The 23,281-nt window shown below is 42.8% G+C and overlaps 1 protein-coding gene and 1 long non-coding RNA gene across 4 annotated transcripts in view; one reads left to right on the top strand and one right to left on the bottom strand.

The window, feature by feature from the left end:
- CA8 (carbonic anhydrase 8) overlaps window positions 1-379 on the bottom strand; it is a 42,376-nt gene extending 41,997 nt beyond the window's left edge. Inside the window, exon 1 of one of the 3 annotated variants that reach the window (XM_081917642.1) lies at window positions 139-379. In XM_081917642.1, the coding sequence (XP_081773768.1) occupies window positions 139-214 (76 nt within the window). In that variant the 5' untranslated portion in view covers window positions 215-379. The remainder of the gene's footprint in view (window positions 1-138) is intronic. The other 2 variants (XM_081917641.1, XM_081917640.1) reach the window with 2 other exon arrangements.
- A 1,825-nt stretch (window positions 380-2,204) lies between these two features.
- Window positions 2,205-5,717, top strand: LOC309373473. The gene is made up of 3 exons (XR_014170066.1): window positions 2,205-2,274; window positions 3,475-3,642; window positions 5,490-5,717. It is a non-coding gene; the product is annotated as an uncharacterized lncRNA (long non-coding RNA).
- Window positions 5,718-23,281: the final 17,564 nt, after the last annotated feature.

Below are 23,281 nucleotides of genomic sequence, written 5' to 3'. Positions count from 1 at the left end.
GTATTTGGTGACAAGAGTAAATGTGAACTTTATATTTAAGTTTTCTCTCTCACACATGCACACTCAGGCACACAATGAAAATGCTTCACTCACTCAGCCCACGTAGCAGCTCACAGTTTCAAGCCCCAACCTCCTTACCTTCTTCATAACCCCACTCCAAAGTCTCCTCTTTCTCAGAAAAGAGATCCGATTCCTCAATGTAGCTGTCAGCCATTCCCAGGCGCTCTCCAGCAGCTCCGTCCCTTTGAGCACTCTGGCTGTCTCTGGAAGGCTGCCTTGCGGAAGTCTGTTCTCCGCAGGCAGCCAGGCTGTGTGTGTGTGCGCGCGCGCGCGCGAAGCAGGAGCTGGAGACTTGCACTGGAGAACAGCTCGTCTATGACTGCGTGTGACAAACACATACTAGAGTCAGGAAGCTTGGTTGATGTTTGTTTGGCCCCTGTCACTTTTATATGCATTTCTAGAGAATCCTGAAATGTGATGGTATTATTAGTCAGTGTATTATATGGGTTAATGAAATATAATACAGTACAGGGATGGGTGGGTAGGTGGAGCAATCAAATCCAGGCATTTAAGGCAAACAATTAGGCTGTGAAGAAAGATAGATGCTCTACAAGGTGAAGGGATTTGTTTGCCTCCAGGAGCCTCTAAAACAGGGGTGAGGACCCAAATGTTGTTGGAGTTCAACTCAAATCAGCCCCTGCCTGCATGTCCAATGGAAAGGGAGAATGGGAGTTGTAGCCAACAACATCTGAAGGGCCACAACTTCCCTGTTTGAAACCAACTCACTAAAGAACTGTGACATGTGTGTCCAGCTGTGTCTAGACTTGTAGCTAAGCTGACAACATTTGAGCAGAAACTGTCCCATGTTAGAATGCCTCTGTTCAAAGAACAAATGACAGTGGTACCTCGGGTTAAATACTTAATTCGTTCCAGACGTACATTCTTAACCTGAAACTGTTTTTAACCTGAAGCACCACTTTAGCTAATGGGGCCTCCTGCTGCCGCCACGCCGCCGGAGCCCGATTTCTGTTCTTATCCTGAAGCAAAGTTCTTAACCTGAAGCACTATTTCTGGGTTAGCGGAGTGTGTAACCTGAAGTGTATGTAACCCGAAGTACCACTGTATTGCTATGTGGAAAGGCTGGTGAAAGATATGTTGCAAAGTCCTGGGGCACAATGACCAAAGCACTGACCACATGACTCCAGAGTAGCAAGTTTACTCTGTATGCTGGAGAGCCTCTAGTGATTTAAACTCACTTGCATTTTAAGAAAGGAAGACTACTTCTTTTTCATGCCCTAGAATGCTATTACTAAGCATTCCAGACTCTCATTGTTTTGAGGGAGGGGTTCAAGTACATATCTGAAGTTTATGTTTGTGAAATAAAAACGGATTAAAACCCTGCTGCAACAAATTCATTTTTTAAAAAAACATGACTTTTTGCCATTTGGAAAGTGATGGTGAAAATGCACTAAAAAGTGTGGGGAGAATGAACGACTAGTGGGAAGACATGTGTAAAGGCCCTACAAGCATATCAGGATGAATGAACAAGACAAATGCTCATTGTCTTATAACTCAGTTGCCACACTCATATGCATGTCCAATTTGACAGGTAGGTACCAATTATCCTAAACCTCCAGGCTGTAATGATCACTGTGGAGAGCAGGATGACTTCCCGGGTTAATTTTATAAGAAAACACCTTAACAACCATATCTTAGGCTGTGCATGCCTTGGAACCAAACTGGAAATTTAAGAGAAGTTCCTAGTAGCAACAGTAAAGAAAATATAGGGCCTCTTCACATCAGGCTATGCAGGTAGTGGGCCTATCCTGAAGCCACTGATTAGTCAACCTATTGTGGAACAGATCAACATTGCTTGCCATACACAATCTGATGTACTGAACAAGCCCAGCTGAACCCTTCAAAAAGCCCTGTCTGTAGTTTTTTACACATGCCACAAACATCATTTAAAAATGGATTTCAACATGGCTGTTTCGTAGCAGTGATACACTCAGTGTCCTGAGTAACTTCCAAAGTTTCCCTTAGCGTGCATCTTGGCAGTGAAAATTGTAGACACATTATACACAGCTGCAGAAGGTGCTCAGAAACATCAGAACAAATTATGAACTACATTTTGTGCTTGTACATTTTTATTAGAGGAAGGTGCAAAGAGGAAGAAGACAAAGAACACCAAACCCTGAAACAGAAATGTCAACACAAGCTTCTTTTTGCAGGACCTTTGTTGTTTGTTCTTTGATCAACGAGCAAGACTCTGAAGTGAGTCAATGTGCTGAATCTAATTTGACCCTTTGGGGACCAGAAGGTTATTCCTCTTTCTGCATTTGCTTTAAACAAGGATGTGCCCAACTATAAGTCTACATGGCCACAAGGGCAGTGAGGCTGTGTAAACAAAGCTTGGGGGAAAGATTAACTTTTCAGAAAAACAAAAACAGAAATGCATACCTTATATAATAGGGGTTTTCCATAATAAAGAAGGTAACATTGCTTATTCAAGGTTGTCTCTGGGCCAGAACTCAGGGGAAATTTTATTGTACTGCCCACCAGCATTGGTTACACAATGTGTACACTTATGTATAGTAGATACCCATCACTTTTACTTGTTTTTAAGAAAAGCAGCTATGAGAGGAGATGGTTGGGAGTAGAGGAATTACGTATGTGAGGGAAAGAGTGTTTAATTATCTCAACACCCTTCTCCAAATTGCCCTTTTTTGCTCTCCCAAGAGGTTTCAGAAGTGTTACTGCCTGCATAATGCACTCATTTTGAACATTAAGGGTAGAGAGTCACTAGGGGAAGTTTTGGAATAGACATACGGTTGTGAATCTTCCCTGCTTGACCCACATGATACCAGTCGATCAAAGCTACTTTTCTAAAGGGGAAAAGGGGGCATCTGTTACACACCCCTAGGCTATCTTTACATTGTTTGACTGCTGGTTAGTAGAGTCAGGCTAGTAATCCTGGTGGCTATCAAATATGAAGAATACATCCATTGCTTTATAGTGTGTGTGATGACCTACCAATATGCATATATACAAGCAGTGATTCAGTTCCATGTTTAACAAGGCAATGCTAAATCTGAAAAACATTATGGGGGGGGGGAATTACAGCTACAACAAAATTCAGTTTGGCAAGATAGTTAAAAGACTTTCTAAAATATTTAGCCAAAGAGGAAAACAAAAGAGGAAACAAGAACTTTGTAACGCAGAGCAAGGAAAGGGGGTGACACACAACAAGGGGTATGAAATAGCAATATGGAGCAGGATTAACCAAACAAACTCCATCAGTGGAAGCCCTGTGCAGAGACTTCCACTTAATTGGCTCAGGAGGTCAGTAGAAACCACAGAACGACACACAGGGGGAGGAGAGCGAGGCTCATTCTGTTTGGAAAACTGAAATGCTGATGCAGATGGAATGTCTGCATAGCATGATGCTGAATTTCATCCATGATGTCTTTGTAGGAAAGATGCAGGATACAAAATGCACAGCAACATAGGATGCAGAAAGTTGCCTTGTACCAGATCAGACCATTGGTCCACGTAGCTTGTCTATGCTGTCTGGAGGTAGCACCTGCCCTGGGTTTCAGACAGGAGTCACCGGTCCTACCTGGAGATCTTTTTGCAATAAAAGTATGTGCTTTATCACTAAGCTATGGCCTTTACCATAACTCAAACTCAATAAAAGGAATAGAATGAGATTTGAGATTTTCTAAACCATAACTGCTGTCATGAGGTCCTGAAAGATCATTCGCCTAATCTTAATCAGGTTGAAAGCCAGAAGGGATTCCTGAAAGAATTAGGGAGACTAATCAGGTCATTTGGGACACTCTTGGCTTCAGTTGGTCTTTTTATTTATTGTGGTGGGGTCAGAAATTAAATATTACCTAAAGTAACTGAGTGAGCTGGGAGAAGCTAAAAATTCATGTGAACAAACAAGGGCTTAGGTAAAAGGTCACATAATATAAGTGCATTTTTTTAAAACCAAAGAAATAATGAATTTCAAATATTAGAATTAATTATTGCCTAGCCTGCCTCCTGTTTTGTCTGTTTACATAATACTTATTTAACAGCCTTGGTCTCTGAGCATTTGTAATGAAGGAAACCCACTTGTTGAACATATTAAGAGAGCAAAATACTTTGGGTATAACACAGGTAGTGAGAACAAGCGTAAGATACCCCATCAAGTAAATATTGCTTATTAGGACATAACACAGAAGCATCAAAAAGCAACGCAACTTTTCATGCTTCCGAGTAAGAACCGGTTGTGGCTTGCACTTCTCCACTGGGAGACATTTAGCTCACAGTGGTGCCTGCTTCCTCAGACGTTACTTGGGAGCATAGAGATATGATGTGCTTCACAGTAATGTATAAAGCTGATCAGGCCCACCTAGCTGAAATGAATCATTTTCTGCCTCATCAGGCTGTTTGCTAATGTTCAAAAGTTGTCCTTGGACATATAGCGATATGCAGTGATAAACCAGTTTAATGTTATGTATATGACCCTCAGTCTCTTCTGTTTTCCCCGCTACTCTTTTCCTCCTCTGCATGTAGGAGATCAGAACCATCTGCTCCCATTTTAAGCTAGCAAACGTTGTTTCATCTGAACTATGGTTTGCTAGAACAAGCCAAGACCAAACCAAGATCCTGCCTTGTTCAGATAAACCTCAATTAAAACTAACCACAGATTTTAGTTTGAACACAACAACAAAATGGTTAGTTTAAAACAGAAGTGGATGCTTCCCATCTCCTCTTTGCATCTACACTGAAGGAGATGGGACTGGGGAGCAGGCTCACACATATAGCATTAAACTATGGTTTAGCTCAGTGCTGGGGAACCTGTGGTTCTTCAGGTGCATCGCCAGATTTAGGGCAGTGCAGGCGGTTCCCCCACACAGGGTGCTGAACAAAACTGAGAAGATCCATTTGGGGGCACCAAATTTTGGCCTCACATAGGGCCCCATATTAGGGACGCAGGTGGCGCTGTGGTCTAAACCACTGAGCCTTGGGCTTGCTGATCAGAAGGTCAGCAGTTCGAATCCTCGCAACAGGGTGAGCTTCTGTTGCTCTGTCCCAGCTCCTGCCAACCTAGCAGTTTGAAAGCACATCAAAGTGCAAGGAGATAAATAGGTACCACTCCGGCGGGAAGGTAAACAGCATTTCCGTGCATTGCTCTGGTTTCGCCAGAAGTGGCTTAGTCATGCTGGCCACATGACCTGGAAAAACTGCGGACAAACGTCAGCTCCCTCGGCCAGTAAAGCAAGATAAGTGCCACAACCCCAGAGTCGTTTGTGACTGGACTTAACTGTCAGAGGTCCTTTACCTTTTTATGGCCCCATATTACTAAAGATTACCCAAGTCCACCTGTCCTAACTAAGTGTTATCAGACTCTCATTCTTGTTATTCCCAATAGTCAAGGATGATGGCATCTGTAATAAACCAACTTCTGAAAAGCCACAGGTTTCCTATTCATGTTTTAGTGTTACTTCTGAACCTGATCATCATTATAGAGGGCCATCTGCTTCATCAGTGAAACACAAATTGCTTCTGCACAACTCAAAATGCTAAACAGAAAATTGTAGAACAGGGAGGCAGAATATCCTGCAGCTGGTCTGGCACACCATTTCTTCATACTTCATTCCTCAATTCTTGGATTTTTAACAATGTAAATTGGTATAGCAGTTAAAATTCCATTTTAGTTGGGTACCTCTGAGCACTCTAAAATACTAAAGTGCTGGATATTATTGCTAACATTTATAATTAATTGTTCATGTTCTAGCTAGTTAACTGGCTTTAAATTTAGAGCAACTGCAAGTACTGAGAGTCTTATTTGGGTTCTTTTCATTTGCCTGTGTGATGATGACATGTTATATTCCAAAACATTAATGTACTCAGCATTTATAAGTAATATAAGAAACCCTAATGAACAGAGTTCCAAAGTGACATTAAACCTTCTTGTTGACAAATTTGAAATGAAATCTTATCTTTCTGAAGGGCAATGCAGTAAAACACCCCTATAAAGGCAGAAAGAGCCATGTGCCACCAATATAACAAATGGCAATGTTCACTGAAGCTGTGTTCTTTCTGCTGCATTCTCCCTCTCTCTCTCTCTCTCTCTCTCTCTCTCTCTCTCTCTCTCTCTCTCTCTCTCTCTCATTTTCTTAAAAAAAAACAACACCAAACAAACTTTAATGGAGGGTGGGGTAATCATAGTGCTGATAGACTTTGCCAAGCTAGTCAAGATTACGAATGGGTGAAATGTTAGTCTGTAAAATTTCTTTATCTGTAAAACAAAGCAAAGAAACCTACTATGGAAACACAGTTTAATTGTTGTTAGCATCTGTGTGACCAGTGCAGAACACAAAACCACAAATCTGTTACTGTATTTCTAGGAATGAATAGGCATGTGAATGACCTGCTTTATTTTTGTCGATACTTGCCCTCCTCCACCCTGAGTTGTTGTTAGGGGACACGTGACAGTGGCAGACCCATGTCTCTAAATGCAGCTTTGCCCCAGTCATAGGCAGGTGGGCGGGGCAGGAGGGCTGGAATGTGAGACAGGTGGCTTAAAATACAAATGGGGACAAGGACGGGGGCTGCTGAACTTCTTATCACCCGTCACTCCCCTGCCATACACTGTCTGTCCACCTGGGGTACTTTGTTCTCAGCCAGGCTCAAGACTTTGATTACTATGGCCATCTGAAGTGAGGCTATTACCTTTTCTCTGGGCTTTCTGCAGATCTGACTGGCTAAAAGGGTCAGTTCAAAGGGAAATGACGACTACAAAAGGCTTGGTTAAACAAGCAATAGTGGGTTTCTTTTAGCTTATAGCTATCAAGCACACCTTAACTGCTTGCGTGGAAGCTGGAGAAATACAATTTGTAATTTCTGATGGAGGAAACAGGGGGTGTTTTACAACTATCTATCAAGGAGAAGCCTGAGGAGATCCAAGGGTATGTTGTTTAATAGGGATGTATAGAGGATTCAAATAAATCCTGCACTGAGGCAGAGGGATTTTGGGCTGGCCCAAGACAAAGCAGGATCTTTTTGCTTTTTCACTTGTTGAAGCAGGAAAAGTCCTGAAGCACTTTGTGGTGATTTAGGCAATCCGTTTTGTTCTGTTTTTTTTTCAAAAAGCTACAGACAACTGTCTACTAAAAGGGAAACATTGTCTCTAAGTTTATAAGCTTATTGTGTGAGGAAAAGACCAGAGTGTGGATGGGGTGGAGGAGGAAGCAACTTTGCAAAATTAATACCTACATCTGGAGTTTAAGGAAAACACAAGAAAACAGAAGGCAGGAGGGGGAACTCCTTTGCAACTAATAGCCCTGGCTTGTAGTCAAGGGGGGGATGACTTCACCCAGACTGTGAATTTCTTTGAGTTCCTCTTAACCCCAAATAAACTGAGTTCAAATGCTTGTGGACCTGTCTGCCTGCAATTTGGCAGATTTCTTTTCCAGGGGCACCTTACGAACCAATTGCTCACAAGACACATGGGGAGGTTAAGTTATTTCTTTTCTTTCTCTTTTTTTTACACTGCATTGACTACCCTTAAAGGAAAATCAAGTATTTAGAAGGGGAGACACTGCCTGCAAATTTTATCAGCTTCTGCCAAAAGCAAAAACATTATAGCTATTTTTGATTTCTCAACAGCCAAAGGTGGCATTGAGAAATGAAGTAGGCTCAGATAGGCCCTGGGCAGACTTCAGAACACCTCAGACCAAAGTGGAGTGCTCCATGAAGTGACAAAGTTGAGTCTAAACCCTACACTGTGGTTGGTGCACACTCTTATTGTTTGCTTTGGCAGAAACTGACACTGGTTTGAAGATTTAACACTACACCGCTAATCCTTGTCTCCTTCCCTGAGCTCAGCTTGTATATTTCCAGATAAACAGATGTTACAAACAGCACTTTTGTATTCCAGTACAGTGGTACCTCAGGTTACAGACGCTTCAGGTTACAGACTCCACTAACCCAGAAATAGTGCCTCGGGTTAAGAACTTTACTTCAGGATGAGAACAGAAATCACACGGCAGCTGTGTGGTGGCAGTGGGAGGCCCCATTAGCTAAAGTGGCACCTCAGGTTAAGAACAGTTTCGGGTTAAGAACAGACCTCTGGAACGAATTGAGTTCTTAACCTGAGGTACCACTGTATTCTTTCAATGGAAGTTGAAAAAATCTGCTTCTTGAACCATCCTGCTCCTTGTAAAATGGGGAGCATAAAACATTAGCTGCGAAGGACCAATAGGTGTTTCACTGTTTGGGGCTACTTTGTCTGTGCTTTTCCAATAGCCATCTGGGTGGGGTCAGGCTGGTAGAAAGAGTGTGATATATGTCATTTAGGGTGCAGCCTGAGCAGAGGCCCTGCCTGTTTGCATGCTTTCTACACACCTATAGCATACCCACAGTCATGTTGCCTATGAGAACTACACTACAATTCTGTACTAAATAGTGATGAAAGCTTTGAGAAATTGACATTTGCAAGCCTGCCTGTTCCGTTTCTTGTTGTTTTGAAGCACTAATTTCACACACTGCTTTTCTTGTAGTGTGCTGAGGCAAAGGAAAACAGTGTGTCTAATGTTCAGCGTGCCTTGTCAAAACACGCTGCTTGCATCTTAAGATGTAGAAATTGTAAAACTCACAGATCTGGGCTCCTAATTTACATATTTCACAGGGCTGAATGAAATCACCACACTATAAGATTTAATGGCACATGCAAATAAACAAAAATACCGGTATATAAGCAGGGTTGGTGTGAGTCCACAGTGGGTGGGATAAAATGGTGAAGAAGGCACTCAAGCGAGGGAGGGGCTCCTTCAGAAAGCTGTCTATCCCTAAGGTCGCTACACCAGGAATTGACAAGCAGCCGCCCTCCAGATGTTGCTGGAGTGGAACTCCCATCATCCCTGAACGTAGACCAAGCTAGCTGGTGCTAATGTGAGTTGTCATCTAGAAGCATATGGATGGCCACAGTTTTCCTATCCTTGCCCTACAGCCTCCAATGTATTCTGTGCCCCATACCAACAAAGTTTTCAGTGGAGACTAGGAGGGCAGAAGCAAGTTTAAATAAACTTGTAGCCAGATTGCCAACCACTTCTTAATCCCTATATGCACAATTGTGCACTTGACTAGGAATTAGGTTTTTTTTAGTGTGCAGTGGTGCCAGAGGTTTCAATTTTTATTTTTGGAGGATTATTCCTCCCCCATAAGCACACTCCAGAGAACAACTCACATTCAAGCTTTTTTTTCAGAAAAAAATACAAGTTTGCCAGTTCACATTGCAATGCTTGTTTAGCTGTTTGTGCTTCTGTTTAGTTAGGAATTGCTTCTGCACTATTAGAGTGTGGGTGTGTGCTCAGTATTCATATATAAATTGTTTGTGTACCAACACCTAGCACACAATTGACATTCAGTACAAGATAAAAGCAGTTTTATAAAAGAATCACTCACCTTTCACCCAGCAAGACTACAGCAGGGCTGTGAAACGAACTTGGCCGAGACATGGCAAATGCTGTAGACAAACAGCCACAGATTGAGAACACAAACCACATGGCCTTGATCTGATGTTGCCATAGCCTGGATCACATTGAGGAATGTGCAGAGGCAGGATGGGGAAATCAGACCTACCCGGGGTGCCACCAGCCCTTGGAAAGGAAGAAGAACAATAAATAGCTGGCATTGTTGGCACAAAAGTGGAAAGACTGGTGCCCAGTGAAGATCACATCCTATACCTGCATTTCAGGCAGATGGGGCAGTTAAGGAGCTCAAGGGTGAACTGCACCGGGACCTCCACCTGAGGCTTCCTGTCCAGCTCAGCTCAGAGGTGCCAGGAATGCTTAGATGGGTTATCTGAAAGTTTGGGGGAAATGGATGAGGAAGGTTTGGGGCCTCCGTTCTGCTCTCCTCATTATTCTGCACATTCTTGAAGCCCAGGGGGAGGAGAGCTTGTCACAGCAGGAAAGGGACACACCCTGGATTCTTCAGCAGCCTCTTGACCACCTTCCTCTGCTTCAGCCTCTGAGTCTGAACCTGAGCCCTCTGCTTCAGCCTCTGAGTCTGTTCCCTGTCACCAGCTCTTCCTGCTCAGTAAACCTTGCTTCCCTTCAGCATCCAGCCCCTCCTCCCAAACTCCCCCCTCTGAACTCTCCTCAGTGTCCCACCACCAATCCCCTGGCTCTGAGCCTTCCTCCTCTGGGGGTTCCCTGGCTGCTGCCTCCCACCACTCCTCTTCGCCCAGCCAGTCCCTGACTACAGCCACCCACAACCCTGGATTAGGTATAACTGAGGGGCTTACGTGACCATACTTTTATATTGCCACCTTTGATTTCTGCAACCAATTGGACAGGGCTGGGCAGATAGGAGGAATCCATCCAATTGAAGCAAACATCTCTCTGCAAGCATTTCATCTGCTGTTGCCTCTTCATCATGACAAGAAGCAAAAGGTTCCTAATTTCCCTTTCCTGAAACCGAAGAGGCAATTTCTTACAGCAAGGATGGGGAAGTTGCAGCCTTCCAAACGCTGGTGGAGTCCAGAGCCAGCAGGGCCAGAGATTATAGTTCTGTAGCTCAACAACATCTGGATAACCACATGTTCCCCATTCCTGCCTTGCATGGATACTCTACACTCCATGTTGTAGATGTCAGCCATGCAAACTAGACAGGGATCACGCAGCTGGTGCCTTTCTTCTTATGCTGCAGGATTCAAGCTACAGCGCCATCTGCCTCTCTTGGAGCAGTTGTGAAGTTGTTTAAATGTCTTCCAGGATAAATTGCTATCTAGAAGTGTTCCAGGGTCAGATTCAAACTCATCTAACCATCTAATCTATTGATTCATTTAATACATTTCTATACCCCCTTGATTCAAAATTTCCAGAGTTGTTCACCATGATCACAATTGCCTCTTCACAAGTTATATATTTTCATTTGATTGCCTCCCCTCTGCACAAATACACACAACCTTCTTTGAAAAAAAGAGAAAAGTACACAATGATTGCCAGAACAGCTTCTGTGCATCTCTGCTTTCCCCTGATGTGTGAAGCAATTTAACCACGGCATGCACAATACGCTTTTTAACAGTTGTTATATTTAGCTTCTATTAACTATTTCTCAATAAGAGCAAGATCAGAAGACATTCAATTGAGGGTGACTTTCCGCTACTGCAACCGTACTCAGCAATGAAAAGCAGTTCTATCAGGTTTACAGGCTTTGCTGCTGTAGGAAGACAAAGGAAGCATTCATGTCTGGCATGCACATGATCTATGCAGCCTAATGGCATTAGACCAGCTCACTGAAGCATTCAGCAAGTGAGAAAGATAAGAGCACACCCCACCTTTCCTGCTAGGACCCCAAGGGAAGGGGTTTTGTTTTTGTTTTTGCAAGTAATCTTCCTTGAAACCATAGGCATAATGAATGGGATTTTAAAACAGATGACGTTTGTGTTCTGCCAAAATATTACCAACTGGAATGCTACTTTGAGGTCACTATATATCTCAAAATACAGTATTTATTAGCTGAGTATAGTTCCGGCTCTTACTCCTTCACTTCATTATATACATGCTTATTTCAATGTCGAAATAATTTATTTTATTTCAGTTACAGAAGCAGATGAGATTTTAAACCCCTCCCTTCCCTTGTGGATTTTAAATCGGCCTTAAAGATTGGGAGAGTGATGGGCAGAACCTGAGGTACCACTGTACTTGAGGGAACAGCTCCTTTTTTGTTTAAGATGCACATGACCAACAAAGATTTTAGTTATTCTTAACAGAGGCTATTTCACTTCTGGGCAGCCCCTGCTTTTACTCTTAGCATTATATACATATTGCCATAGATATGCTCTGCATAGCCAAAGGTGTTGCTAGCCATAGCATTTCTTTCATACAGCAAGTGACCACAGGTTTGACAATACACACAGTCTCTGGGGATGTCTTGTCATCTCCACTTTTCATTGTTTATACCTGCCAGTAGGAGTTAGGCATGCAAAAGGAGGCTGCTCAGTATGAGAAAGTGCTTTTGTCATAAGAAGAGCTCCAAGCCAACACAGCCTGAGAAGCAGAAATATTAAGCGAAAATCCAGCAGGATTGATTGCTTATATTAACCTCATTTCCTCATTTAAATCATTTTAATATTAGTTAATAAATCAAAGGAATAGGCTTTGGTTGGAAGCTGCATATTTATCAACATCATAGGAACACTCTTAAAAAGACATTGCTCTTCATCACTAGATCAATCGTCATATTGCCACATTCATCATACTATGTGGACTCCACATTAGGTTAGCAATATGTAATAAAGCCTTCATTTACTTTCCCTGCTCCAGACCTTCTCAGGGCCTATTTTTCACATATATTCTCCTCATGCAATGTGGCTTGATACAGACCTGTATCAACACTGGGATACATTGTAGAATGCAAAATTGAAAACTGAATGCACACTTCCTTATTATTTTCCTTCGAATTAAACTTTTCAAAATGCACGGAGAAGGGGGGAAGTAATTCGGATTTGCTTTTCCTCACGAGTTCCTTCAAACAATTTGTATTAAAATACCAGAGCCTATTGCTGTGCTATATATATATGTCAGTTGGAATTCTATACACAGGCATCCTGATTCAATAAAGTAGCTCTGTGGATGAAGACTGGTGGTCATGTTGTATGAAGGATGATTACCCTTTGGGATTCAACCCTGAGCATGTTGAGGAAGAGGTGGTTAGCATCCTGAGCTTCTCCTGGAGACTTTGCATCACATGTTCAGCTAAACTGATGTCTCTGGCAATGCTCCTCACTACAAAATAATCTCCACTTTCAGCAAGAGTAGAAGAGATCCTTGACTTGCAGTATTACACATACAGCAGTATAGTGGAAGGGGAACTTGGGCGAGAACAGCTCCCTCTGGGACCTTTTCCTCCAAAACAGAAATGATGATGTCATCTGCTGGAGTGCCAGGGTAATTAATGGACCTTCCTTGCTCTCAAAAGCCAATGATAATGGGGCTTTCATGTTTGCTTTTGACAAATAAACATAGAAGAAGTCAGAGCCCATGTGGCTCCTAGCACTACCCAATAATCGCTGTTATAAGCTATAAGGTCAACTGCACTATCAATATTCCACACTATCAGGAATATTGCATTTTTCTATGAATACACCTCACTGTGTTCTGTCCACAAAAGTGGGTGTGACATGGCTGCTGTGGGGAGCCATTTGCAGTTTATCTAAATTTGTATACCACCCTTCATCCGAAGATCATTGGGCTGTATTCACTATAAGCCTTGTGCCATTTCATGACCTTGCTTGTATTTCATTTTTAATCAAAGTTTTAATTATTGCTAATTATTGCTAGGGATTAATTTTTTAAAGATCACCTGATACTGCTGCAGCAAGCCACATAATTAATGCATTGTGTAGTTAAGTGTTAAGTACCGTATTTTTCACTCTATAGGACACACTTTCCCCCCTCCAAAAATTAAGGGGAAATGTGTGTGCGTCCCAAGAAGCGAATGCAGGCTCCTTGGCTTTAGTTATAGCAATGCGAAGCCTCCGAAGTGCAGAGGGAGCGCTCCCTCCACGCTCCGGAGGCTTCGCGTTGCTTTCGCTGAAGCCTGGAGAGCGAGAGGGGTCCGTGTGCACCGACCCCTCTCGCTCTCCAGGCTTCAGGGATAGCCGCCTGAAGCCTTCGGAGTGCAGTGCGAGTTCCCGCTGCGCTCCACAGGCTTCAGGTTCCTTTCGCTGAAGCCAGGATAATCTTGCTCTCCTGGCTTCAGCAAAAGGAACCTGAAGCCTGCGGAGTGCAGCGGGAACTTGCACTGCGTTCCGAAGGCTTCAGGGATCTTTGAGGCTGGCGGTGGGGGAAAGCAGCGCCTTCCCCCCACCGCCAGTCCCACAAGCTCGGGGGGCAGTGGGAAGGCTGCACGCAGCCTCTGCGCTGCTCCCCGACCTAGTCTTTGAGGCTGGCAATGGGGGAAAGCAGTGCTTCCCCCCGCCAGCCCCAAAGAGCAGGTTGAAAGGAACCCAAAACCTCTGGAACACAGCGGGAATTCCCACTGTGCTCCGGAGGCTTCGGGTGAACGCACCTTGAATGCACCTTGTTTTAGAGGGGGAGAACAAGGGGGAAAAATTATCCCCCTCTCTGCTCAGCGCCCCTTCAGCGAAGCGGCAGGAGAAATGGAAGGGGCTCTGTTTCTCCTGCCGCTTTGCTGAAGGGGTGCTGAGCAGAGAGGGGGAGAATTTTTCCCCTTGTTCTCCCCCTCTAAAACAAGGTGCGTCCTATGGTCGGGTGCGTCCTATAGAGAGAAAAATACGGAAATTTTAAGAATGTGTGCCCCTGCTTCCTTCCTTCTTAATATGGTTTCCTTTCCCTAATGCCTCTAGATTAGGAGTAGCCAATGTGCTGCCCTTACAATGCCCATCTGCCCCAGCCAGCATGACAAATATTCAGGGATGATAGGCTGTAGATGATACTCCCTAGTTATAGATGATCTTTAGCAATAATGTACTTGTTAAAAATGTGTAAATACTACATAACATCCCTTGATCTACAGCTATCCTCTCAAACTTTCCCAAGAGAATGCAACCTGAGCTTTATCTTAACACTAAGAATTGCCAGAAGCCTTCCTCCCCCCCCAAACCCCCCCCCCCACACACTATAACTGACTTTTTCATTCAAAATTCCTAAGGGAAACACTTTCTTGTCTTCCATTATCTCATTTCCAGCTGGTTTTCACTGCAGTTTAGCTGTTCGTATCCACATGAATTCAGTGAAAATGCTATTAAGAGTTTACTCTTGCAATGGCTTTATTTATCCTTGCACAAAATGATGGTGCCAGCCAAAATCTTTGCAAAGTAAAGAAGTTCATTACACATATATTCTAATTTGCGACTATTTCTTTCCTTGGCAAATGTTCCACTGTGATTTTCAGCGCTCTAATACTAGCTACATATGAAAGTTCACATAGCAGTAAACACAATCATATGGATTCAGAGTCCTGTTTATGCTCAGAGAACAGGAATGGGGAACTAGATATTGTTGGATTCCAACATGCTTTATGTTGGCTGGATGGTGTCTGACATCTTCAATAAATAAACCAAATAGTATGCTTGATAAATGAAAAATAACAACTCAGTAATCTTTCATAGGCACCAGCAGTTAAGCCTTCTATTATATGCATATAATTCAGCAATTAATCAATTAATATTTCCCAGGAACTTGCAAGAACTCTTTGCTAGAAAATACAGTAGATAAAAGACTGACATACTAAGATTCACTTACTAAAAATATAATTTCATTGAATTAATATGGCTATACTTCAGTGTTAGATACATACTTGAGGCAAGTTCTCCACCTAGTGGATTGATTTCTAATCCTAGAAATGAAACATAATGGTTCCTTAACTTGTATTGTATAGCAATATAAGGAAAAATAGACCAATAATATAATAAATGTCACGTTATTATCTTTTCAGATAAGCCCTTGACAGGCATTTGTTCCGGAAGATGCTGGGTATTGTTGCCCGCAGCAAACTTCGGACTCAGGTTATCCAGTGAAATCTAGAATGTTGTTAAGATCATGGCTGCATATTTGGAAGCAACTAATTAGAACATCAAATGTGATTTTTGGAGACCTGAAATGACATATGGAGTAAATGTGCTCACAGACAATTAGGGTAGGCTTCTCACATAAATAGCCATCATTCATGCACAGAAAAATATGCAGAATTGACTCCAGATTTCCAAGGAATGCAAACAGGATCACTCACAGACCTGAATATCACCAAATAAGAGGTGAGAAGGGGATCAAAAAATTTCAAAGACACCTCCTGCCTGATGACTGACAGTCTAGATACTGACATGAAAGAGCCAGTGTCATCCATGAAATAGAATGGTAGAAGATTCAGGACAGACAAAAGGGATGCCTTCAAACACTGTGCATAGTTAAACTATGAGATTCGCTACAACAAGATGTGGCAATGGCCACCAATTCAGATGGTTTCAAGAGGGGAGACAAACTCACGGCATACGGTATATCAAAAACTTCTAGCCATGATGACTATATGCTACCTCCAGAATCAGAGGCAGCATGTTTCTAAATAGTAGTTGTTGGGGATCACAAGTGGGACAGTGCCATTGTGTTTAGGTTCTCCTTCTAAGCATCTCTAAAACATCTGGTTGGCTACTGTGAGAACAGGATGCTGGATTAGAGGGGCCTTGGATCAGATCCAGCAAGTTCTTCAGACAAAGGACAGGAGGAGGAGGTAAGAATATGTAAAAAGATAAAATACAGTGGTACCTCAGGTTACAGACGCTTCAGGTTACAGACGCTTCAGGTTACAGACTCTGCTAACCCAGAAATAGTACCTCAGGTTAAGAACTTTGCTTCAGGATGAGAACAGGAATCATGCTCCAGCGGCGCAGCAGCAGGAGGAGGCCCCATTAGCTAAAGTGGTGCTTCAGGTTAAGAACAGTTTCAGGTTAAGAACGGACCTCCAGAACAAATTAAGTACTTAACCCGAGGTACCACTGTAAACAGAGCTCAAATTACTGTTTTTGTTTATACTATATGGCAGGAATGCTCAACAGGTCGATCGTAATCTACCGGTCGATTGCAGGGCATCCCTGGTTGATCCTGGTTGATCGCGTATTCCTGATCGTGATCAGTGCTCCCCAAAAAAAGCTCAACAACTTTGGTCAATACAATGGGTAGATCACTGCTAGTTTTTTTTTAGTAGGAGTAGATCGCAGTCTCTTGGAAGTTGGACATTCCTGCTATATGGCATGGTTTTATTACTTATACAAATTGTAAGGTACACAGTCACTCAGTGTCACCAGTATATGCAAATGTTTGTCTCAACGAAGATGTTTAAGAACCTTTATGTGTAATAATGCACATAAAGAACTAACAGATGGAGAATACTTTTGTCTTTACATATCTTTGTTATTTGTAAAGGGAACCTTTGTATGAGCTATCCCTTTGGAGCTGTGCTATATCTTTATACTTTTCTCCTTCCAGGATGTGACTCTTTATGGTTTACATTTTGTGTGTGTTTGCTCTCTTTCTTTTTGTTACGTTTGCACTTTTTAAACAAAATCATTAAAATATTAAATGTTTAAAAGTTAAAAGGGATGATTTGTAGAAAATGGCACTTCAATCAATGGCAACTCTTTTTCCAATTTACAAAAATAAAACCAACATATTTAGGAAGGAGAACAAAAAAAAATGTTAGGTTTTTAACGTGCACTTTAAAGGAAAAGGCCTGTGAGAGGGTGTCGCACGAGGAAGAATTCCAGTTATAGGGGAAAGGAAACAAGGGCAGCCAAAAACAAACAAACCAGTCCAAAGAAAGAATTAAAGGAAAGGCAGGCACAGAAAACAGAAGAGTCGTAGATAACAGAAAAGGAAGGCAGTATCATCCTGTTTTTAAGTAAGGTGCTGACATGATGACATGCTGGATCAAATATCTAGACCAGGCATGGCCAAACTTGGCCCTCCAGCTGTTTTGGGACTACAACTCCCATCATCCCTAGCTAACAGGACCAGTGGTCAGGGATGATGGGCACTGTAGTCCCAAAACAGCTGGGGGGGGCAAGTTTGGCCATGCCTGATCTAGGCAGTCTCAAGTCAAATGGCTGGCTGTTTGACCTGAAAGCAGAAGCTCAGCAATCCTGGCTTCTGGGAAGTGGGGTGGGTGGCTAGAACAGGGAACCAATTGCACTGCTAGATTGTCAGGCAGAAGCACTGGTTAAAATGGTAATGCGGTGTGTGTGTGTGTTATGTACTGAGTTGAATAGGATCCAAAATGCAGCAGTCTGATTGGTCCTAGAACAACAGGATTCAGAATGCAGCAGTCTGATTGGCCCTAGAACAATAGGATCCAGAATGATTCAGTCTGATTGGTCCACAGGAGCCACCCAATCCAGCTCCAGGTGGAAGTGAATCTGCAACCTGATTGGCCTACAGGTGAATCCCAGAATTAGCTAATCATGTGGGGCCCATTGTGTAAATAATGTATATAAAGCAGACATTCTGGGAGAACTTCCATTCCTCCTCACCACTATGAGCTGAATAAAGAGCATGAAATCCACTCTCAACTCCGAGTATATTTCTCTCTCTCTGTGTGTGTGTGTGTGTGTGTGTGTGTGTGTGTGTGAGAGAGAGAGAGAGAGAGAGAGAGAGAGAGAGAGAGAGAGAGTTTGAATAGGGCAAAGTATGCCAACGGAAAGCTAAAAAGAACTTTTAAGTATAACATAATTTATGAATTATCTGAAATACCCAGTCAGCAAGCAGCCAGTCATGTGGCAAGTATACCCATTATATTATTGAGGCAGATGTAAAAAAATGAATATTTTGAAGTATCATGAATCATTGTTCCGTTCATTTTTATTGCTTAAATGCTACTGTCACATACAGCTTGTCGCTACATTGTTGAGTGCCCTGCGTTGTTCACAGGACGTGGATAACTTTTTATCCCAGTTGATGTCAGCTGTGGACTTGAAATTGTTTCGACAGTATATGTAATTGTTTTCATATGTTTGTTTTAACTGGCTTGTATCCAGTGCAGCGCTAAGTAAGCTCCCGTCAGCGCAAGGCTTCCTGCTTTCCCCACCCTGCTCCTCCCACACCCTCTTCAAATCTGCTCCAGAGTATCAAGGGAACCCCTAGAACAGATTTAGGGGAGGCACAAAGTGAACAACCTTGCGCCGACAGGACACTTCTCTAGGGCTGCATTAGATGCAAGCCACTGCTTTTATAAATGCATTTTTAAAAATTATGTTGTGAGATCACTTTGAGATGCTTCATAAGAAGCAATTCATAAATAGATAGATAGATAGATAGATAGATAGATAGATAGATAGATAGATAGATAGATGATAGATAGAAATAAGAAATAACTAGCTTTACTGATTTTACAGTCATTATCTGCATGTATCCTAGGCTCATAACGTATCAAATCACACTTGCAATTGGTGAAGTTTCTGAACTTTGGTGAATTAACAGCATTCTAGTCCAAGAGTGTAAATACAATGTTGACTAGAATTAATAAGTTATGGAACTTTTTCCTATCCAACATTTACACAAAAACAATAAGCAACTTTTCATACAGGAACCGTGTGGAAACAACAACAAAGGCGGTCAGAGTATACCCAGAGTATATCAATTTTTTATTTTTTGCTTGAAATCATCTGAACCTGAACTAACATTTGTTTCATGTGTCAGGTTGTTTTTGTCGTTATTATTTTCTTATTATGAAAGAGCTCTTTGAACAGCTATAGTAAGAGCAAATACTGCTACTAGGTTTGTTCCCATATTATACAGCTGAAAGCAATTTTCGGCAGATTGCTCTTTGCAGCTACAGGAAGAGAGGAAGCAGTGCTTAATTATATAATTAAAGTTGTGGAAAGAAATAAACTTCCCTTGGGATGGAGTTGTACTTCAAAATTCAGTTTTTCTAAAGATGATAAATAATGGATGTGTATCATTTTGAATATCTTTTGCATGTTTTCCTACATGATAACATGGGGTGGTCCATCCTTTTCATTACTCAGACATCCTGATAGCATAATACTATGCACACTTTCTCCATAGTTTGTTTAGGATTGCTGCCTAAAACGCTGAAGGCATGGTGACAGTCCAAGAAATTTGATAGTAGGGATATTGTTATTAGTTTGTTAAATTCCTGGATCTAGTAGGAGTTAAGGCTAGGTGTTAAGTCTGGGTTCCAGACGTATAGCTGTCAACTTTTCCCTTTTCTTGCGAGGAATCCTATTTGGAATAAGGGAATTTCCCTTTAAAAAAGGGAAACGTTGACAGCTATGTCCAGACGAATGTGTACTAAGCCAGACCTGGGTGTATTAAGCTGTGTGTTAGACACTTCTAAATCCCGTAATCAGCAAGCATTAAAAGCAAATTAAGCTAGAAATATGAAATTAGCATGTGTTAAAGGCTAATTAAGCCAGGCTAACATCCTCATGACCATATTAGGGACGCAGGTGGCGCTGTGGTTTAAAGCCTCAGCGCCTAGGACTTGCCGATCGAAAGGTCGGAGGTTTGAATCCCTGCGGCGGGGTGCGCTCCCGCTGCTCGGTCCCAGCGCCTGCCAACCTAGCAGTTCGAAAGCACCTCCGGGTGCAAGTAGATAAATAGGGACCGCTTACCAGCGGGAAGGTAAACGGCGTTTCCGTGTGCGGCTCTGGCTCGCCAGAGCAGCGATGTCACGCTGGCCATGTGACCCGGAAGTGTCTCCGGACAGCGCTGGCCCCTGGCCTCTTAAGTGAGATGGGCGCACAACCCCAGAGTCTGTCAAGACTGGCCCGTACGGGCAGGGGTACCTTTACCTAACATCCTCATGAGATGGGATATGAGTCATTAAAGGAACACAATGGATCAAAGGAACCTGGTATGAGATGACAAAGGAGTAGTGCCTTTCACTCCACAGAAGCAACCCCTTCTGCTGCTTTTTGCTGATTGCAGGAAACAGTGCCTTTTGGGGCAAATAGCAGCCCGGGGGTGGTTTTCAGCAGAAAATGAACACAGGGCCCTGATCAGGTTGCCTTTTCTCCAACACAGAAGTGGCCAGGTTAAGCATCTTTTTAAAAGGTGTGAATAATATGTGTGGCTTATATATGAGGTGGTCAGGAGAGTACCTAGGGTTTGACCAAGTTGGCCCCGGCCAAGGGCATAGGGCAGTGGGGGAGGGTGGCACAAAAACTGTGCCTCTCAACTCTGGCTTGGATTGGGTAGGAGCTGTTATAAGAATTTTAAGGTCATATACACACACACACACACACACACACACACACACACCACATGTCTGAAAACAGTACCAGAAAAAGTCATGAAACCATTTCGTCTCTCCCAAACTGACCTCAAATGTTTCTCTGCAAGCAGGGAGGAAATGAGAAAAACCTCCCCATTGTCTTTGTTCACAAATCCTGTCTTAAGGGTGTGTCTGTGACCTGGATTCAGGAATTAAGTAGTTATCATCACAAAAGAGTGGCCAAATGACCCAGGTAATGCAATCAATGATCCATTATCAGGTATCCTGGCAGACAGGAGAAAAACAACACACTCAGATTTCTGTTATAGACACCCCTTCTGTGATGTACATGTAACAGGAGTAGGCAACCTAAGGCCCGGGGGCCAGATGCGGCCCAATCTTGGCCTTCTCAATCCGGCCGTGGACATTCTGAGAATCAGCATGTTTTTACATGAGTAGAATGTGTGCTTTTATTTAAAATGCATTTCTGGGTTATTTGCGGGGCATAGGAATTTGTTTATTCCCCCCCCCCCCAATATAGTCTGGCCCACCACATGCTCTGAGGGACAGTGGGCCAGCCCATGGCTGAAAAAGGTTGCTGACCCCTGATGTATAATGTATGGAGGGGGGTGGTCTTGAGCTCCAGGGTGGGCAATTTCAAATGTGTCTATTTAAGGGCTTGCGCACCATTGTTCGGGGTCCCTCCAGCCTCCAGCGTGTGGTTTGTGAGCACCCTGTTGCAACAGTTAATAAAGATCAGGTTTACCAGCTGCTTTGCTTCTCAATATTCTCTGGTTGGCCTCTGCTATTTTCTCCTACTGATAGAGAACCTACAAAAGGACTCTATATGGGCTCTCGGGTACCCCATAAGGGAAAAGGAGTTGTTGTTTTTTTCTTATAACAGAAAACACCCAACAATCTGTGCACTCCCCAGACCACTCTTCCACTGCGCTGGGTGGCCAGGTGAGGCACACAGGCTCCTCTGGGAGTCTTGATGGAGCTGCTTGCCAAGGGCACAATGGACAGAGGGTGCCGATACAGCTCCTTGCCAAGGGCAGAAGGGAGACTAGGTATACCTGTGGAGGCAGTTGACAGGAAAACAGCTCATGCTGCACCAAGTTGTGGGTTTCTTCTGAGTTACCTGATGTCAGTCCAAAGCAGAGGTAGGTGAAGGGCAAATGACGGGGGGGAGGGGGGAGGCAGAATATGTGTCCATCAAAATTGACAGCCACCAGCTTCTAAAGCAGTACAGTGGTACCTCGTGTTACAGACGCTTCAGGTTACAGACTCCACTAATGCAGGCTCCATTAGCTAAAGTGGTGTTTCAGGTTAAGAACAGTTTCAGGTTAAGAACGGACCTCCGGAACGAATTAAGTTCTTAACCTGAGGGTACCACTGTAATAAAGAGGGCTCCTTGACTCACACACAGAGTTGTTTTCCACCATAGACTAATCACACCCTGTTTGAAAACACCTGTATTTTAAGACAGCGATTTCCAAGTCAGAGGTAGTCACTTTCAAGCAAGGTGGAGCCCTGGTACCTCTCCCTTTTAGAATTAAGCAGTGAAAAGAAGTGTAGGGAACTGTGTGACATACAGGCAACTGTGCATATTTCTAGCAGAGTTTTATCGAAGCACTAGAAATTTGCTCCCCCCCCCACTGCAGTTCCAAAATGTCATTACAGTTGTTACGTTGTAAATGAAAGCATTGTTCTCTCGTTCTCTCTTTTTTTATAGCCCAAGGAATGACCAGATTATTTCAGTATTTCGTTCAACTTATACAGTGACTTTCACAGTACTGAAGAGTAGTCCATGTGTTTATTTCTGCTATGATTTGATTATGAGTTAATAGCTACTGTGCAGAGCTACTGCAGAGGTTCACTCAGCAGATGACCAAACACTCTGGTTACCCAGTTGAATAATAAAGGGCCGTCTCTTTGACAAACAGATCTCCAATTGTAGCACAGCATTTGTCAAAAGGCCCTTTCTGTCCTTAGTTGCATTAGTCTCATAAACGATACACAAACACATTATGCTCTTTTCAACGACAGTGCAAGCACTTGCAGATGTCACTTGTAACTGTCACTTTTTCTATAATTTAGGCAATCTTAAGAATTTTAACAAAATGTGTACAAAGCCCAATTCAGTTCCTACTATTTAAGGCAGTACACTTACCCTATACATGAAGTTATAACAAAGAGAAAGTTGCAGATGGCATTTAGGAAAGCACTATATTATCTCTTTTATGAAAATGCTTTGTACGTATATCTCAGCTATGGTTGCCCAAGTGACTGCATCAGTGTGTCAAATTCATATGTGTCCTTCTGAAGTGACACAAGTCCTCACATAAGGGGGACTTTGTAATCTCACGTTTCATAGTAGAAGCCATTTGGCTTGAATTGTGTCTACATGAAAACCATGGACCATAGCACCTTATCTCTGCCAAGGTTGTACAAATAATATATGCATACCAACATTTACACCCAAAACAAAAAATCTAACAGCAGCAAAAGTAAAAAATGTTACACAGCA

Source organism: Podarcis melisellensis (genome assembly GCF_964234715.1).
Source record: "Podarcis melisellensis genome assembly, chromosome: 7".
NCBI classification, from domain to species: domain Eukaryota; kingdom Metazoa; phylum Chordata; class Lepidosauria; order Squamata; family Lacertidae; genus Podarcis; species Podarcis melisellensis.
The sequence above is the reverse complement of the archived record's forward strand: the minus strand, read 5'-3'. Positions and strand labels throughout refer to the sequence as shown.